The sequence below is a fragment of the Aureococcus anophagefferens genome, assembly GCF_000186865.1.
Source record: "Aureococcus anophagefferens unplaced genomic scaffold AURANscaffold_20, whole genome shotgun sequence".
NCBI lineage: Eukaryota > Pelagophyceae > Pelagomonadales > Pelagomonadaceae > Aureococcus > Aureococcus anophagefferens.
This window is the reverse complement of record NW_008705580.1, coordinates 311468-315316: the sequence shown is the minus strand read 5'-3', so window position 1 is coordinate 315316 and position 3849 is coordinate 311468. Positions and strand designations below refer to the sequence as shown.

The window sequence follows — 3849 nt, the reverse complement described above, 5'->3', positions numbered from 1 at the left end:
CCATTTCCCGCAAGGCGTCCAGCGCACCCTCCCGGGCGATTCGCCGAAGCGGGGGGGGGGGGCCCGGGGGGGGGGCGTGCGGCGCGGTGGTAATAAGAAAACTCGACCCCGGCGTTGGGATATTATAGAGAAATAGATCCAAGGACAACAACAAACTCTGAAAACGAATAACCCAAGGTGATACTTCCCTTCAAGTATTCGGTTTGTTGAACATTTAATTAGACTCCCAACTGAACATTTAATTACGACTCCCCGAACCGGCGACCCCACACCCTGAAACTGTCTCAAATGATACGATTAGCGCGCTAACTCAACGTGTGCGCCTGGCGGGGGCAATAATTCAACGATTTTGCCAACATTTCGGTTCGGCGGTCGACCCGCGCGCGCACGGTCGACGGAGGACCTCTATGACATACTACGGCCGGCGGCCAGAAATAATAAATAAATACTTCTATGGCCGCGGCTAGCCCTATGGTTGTTTTTGTCCTTGAATAGATCTAGCATTGTATCAGATTCTTCTCTCGACAAGCGCACGGCCGTTAAAAAACGCGACACTAGAGGAATGGCACCCAAGAAGGTCTATGTGGGCGACGCGTCGCGACGATGGTCGCTAGCGATGCCCCCGTCGCTGGCAAGTTTGTTTCGCACCTAGACGCGGAACACGCGACAACCTTGTAGGCAAGTTTCCAGCAGCGAGTCCGCCGCGCCTACAAGCTGAGCGACGGCGCGGCCTTGGAAATCTGGCTCCATCCCCTGGCGCATCGACAGGCCCCTTCCTATGGCCGTGAGCTCATCCGGAACGAGTCGGAGTACAAATGTATCGTCGACGACGACGTGATCGTGATCGTCGTGACCGGTGGCCAAGCGCTCCGGCCCAACGAGGCACTCCTGGCCGAATTCAACGGCGAGACGACCTATAAGAGCGACTTCGTGCCAAAGTCCCGGAAGCCACGCGCGTCGCCGCGCGTTGAGTCGCGATGGCAGCACGAGCACGAAGTGAGACCTGGCCCTGGCGCCTCGGCGCACGGGGCGCCGCCCGCGGCCTTTGAGGTCCCGGCGCAGTACCAGACGACCTACAGTCGCGACTACGGGAAAAAAACCATCCATTACAAGGAGCGCAAACCGTACGAGCCGGCGGAGCGGCGAAAAGAAGACGAGCCGTTTCTTGGGCAAACGACCTACGGCCGCGACTACGTCCGTAAGCGCCTCGACCCCGCCAAAACGCCGCCCAGGTTCGTGTTCGGAGGCCTGGACGTCGTCACCTTCGGCGCACGGCGCAAGCATACGACGTTCAGGAACGACTTCGTCGGCTACGCGCTGAAACCACTCGAACGCCCCCCGAAGGCGGAGAACGCGCCCGCGCCAAGGGGGGCTGTGTGGATGGCCACGGAGTACAAGGGCGAGTACATCGGGCGCCGCGCCCCCTCTCCAAGGCCGCAAAAGACCATCGCTGAGTTTGCTCCTTTGGAGTTTGCCCCTCCTACCTCCACGACCACGTATGCGCGCGACTTCCACACCCATCCCCTCCACGGCGCGCGCCAAATCCACGTCGACCCCCTATCAGAGGTCATTCTCCTCTGAGGACTCCGGAAACTAACCGTGACGGGGGAATAAGGCAGGGGGACTCCGGAATTAAAATCACATGAGAAATGGATTGTACAGGGGGACTGTGCAGTCCTGCCCCACGGGTCGTAACTTGAAACTACGTTTGCTCGGTTGTGGCCGAGGGGGCTGACCGCCGGTATGCCTGGTAGTATGCGCCTGCTATGCGCCTACTATGCGCCTGCTATGCCTGCTGCTATGCCGGTGTATGCCCGGGCTGGTGTATGCCTGGTGGTCGGCCCCCTCTGGGTTGTGGACGCTCGGCCGTGACGTACTCGCGCCCAGTCGGTTTAATTTTGCCCCGCTTATTGTAGTAGAGCTACCTGCGTCGGCCTCGTCTTCGGCCAGTTTTCCGAGGCCTCCAACTTGAAGGGCGTCTCCACAGGACGCCAAGGGCGCAACGACTCGGCTTACGAGCCTGCTCCAGCTCCTCTTCCTGACGGTTATGAGCCGGTATCTCGGCCTACCTGGACCAGGGAATTTGCGTCTGCAGCTTTACGTCAGTGGCGTTACATGCCTAACAGAGTTAAATCTGGTGGTGGGGGCCAGCTTCTTAAGGTGGTCAACGCTGACAACAGGTGTATCAGAGAGGATGGCTCATTCATTAATCCAAATGACGAGGCACAGCGTTTGCTGTTTGCCCGTGCCATGGCTGTATGGATCAATGCTACTCCCTCAGATAGAGGCGCTGCTCAGGAGAAGATTGACGACAATCGGTCGAGAAGTGTGTGGTTTCTCACTACCGAGACCAACAACCTTGTTTTGAATGAGACAAAGGACGGCGGCGTCCGTCCATACGGCGTAGTTGTCAAACGTGGTAAGTTCTGGTCTCTGTTGATGAACCGCGCTGTTACGAATCATCGATTAACGACTAGAAATCCTGTCTTTGACGATCCTAAGTGCAGCGAGTTTGCTGCTATGTATTGCTCCATTCCTGAAGGCTTTGTCAGGAAAGACAAGAAGTTGGAACTCCTTCATGGGGGTAATCGGTTGCCTAAACCAGTCGATTTCGAATGGGGGTGTCAGGGCCTAGCAGGTTTGCTACAGAGGTTTTGTGACATCGATGGCTCAATCACTCATACGCAATACCCGAGGTTCATCCGGCACGACATTGCAGCAGGGCCCGAGCTCCGGTTGGAGGATTGCTTCGACGTCGCGCCCTACGAGTCTCACTTTTGCGTGCGCGGAAAGTAAGGGCGGCCATAACTAAGTAGTGATACAAGATTTACAATCTACATTATTATTATTATTGGGGATTTAGCGTCGGAGAAGCCGCATGCCCAAGAGCACACACACACAATAAATATACTGATAATATGGGAAATTGCTGTGTTGGAACCAAAGTGGTGTCTATATAGTAGGAGGGGTAACCGCCATGCGGTGGGACTTGCAGCAGACACGGATTTGGGTGTATAGCATATGAGGGTCGACTTAGAGGAGAAGTGAGGGATCAGCTTTAGAGGCCGCGATTGAATTCCTACGTCATGCGCGGCGCGGTGCTATGCGATGCGTTTTCGTATCATAGTAGTCCAGCATCTGCGTGCATCTGAAAGCGTAGACCCAGCGTTGGACGTCGTCTTGAGCACCGGAGGGCCAGTTGACGTCGTGAACGCATGCGAGATCTGTAAACGGATCAAGGATAGACAGGTCTCCGTCTCCGAGTGGGATCGTCTCTTCAAGTCCAGATGACTCTGCGACGCCGAGGGTCCTAGCCCCCACCGAAATGCGAAATTCCATACTTTCGGTTCACTTATTTAGGGTAGGGGGCGACACTGAAAACCCGGGATTTTGCCGTCGTCGAGCCGAGCTCCGAGACTGCGCCTATCCCGAGGAGTCCGCGTATGAACTCGAAAACGACTTTCGGATCGTCCTGATCCGTCCGGATTGAGCGAAGTTATGGTACTAGATGAGGTCGTTTTTTCCCCGCGGAACGCGCGACGAGGACGGGCGGACGTTTCGAGGCTGTTCCTGTGCTGCGGGTCCGGGACGATGACATCCAGGAACTTGGCGTACATCTATTATTATACTAGAGATTGGCGGGGGGGGGGGGGGGGGGGGTAGATGAATATTTCTACCTTCATCTTCGGTGGACTGCATCTTGATGTTGCAGTGCACCTTACCCCACTGTGTTCCTATTGCGTATCCTGCTAGTCTTCCCTTCCCTTCCTTAGTTCATTCTAATCTAGACTAGGGAACGAAGGGGAGACAAATCGATCTGCCGACGCCGATGTCCGTGCGAAATAATCA

The 3849-nt window shown here is 56.0% G+C and overlaps 1 protein-coding gene across 1 annotated transcript in view; it reads right to left on the bottom strand.

Annotated features, from left to right (window-relative positions):
- AURANDRAFT_66169 (hypothetical protein) overlaps window positions 1-3339 on the bottom strand; it is a gene marked incomplete at both ends in the record, with an annotated part of 7172 nt that extends 3833 nt beyond the window's left edge. The window contains 9 exons of the mRNA XM_009041284.1: window positions 157-273; window positions 814-914; window positions 1179-1310; window positions 1926-2069; window positions 2472-2631; window positions 2776-2808; window positions 2832-2834; window positions 2901-3079; window positions 3189-3339. Coding sequence (XP_009039532.1) covers window positions 157-273; window positions 814-914; window positions 1179-1310; window positions 1926-2069; window positions 2472-2631; window positions 2776-2808; window positions 2832-2834; window positions 2901-3079; window positions 3189-3339 — 1020 coding nt within the window. The remainder of the gene's footprint in view (window positions 1-156; window positions 274-813; window positions 915-1178; window positions 1311-1925; window positions 2070-2471; window positions 2632-2775; window positions 2809-2831; window positions 2835-2900; window positions 3080-3188) is intronic.
- Window positions 3340-3849: the final 510 nt, after the last annotated feature.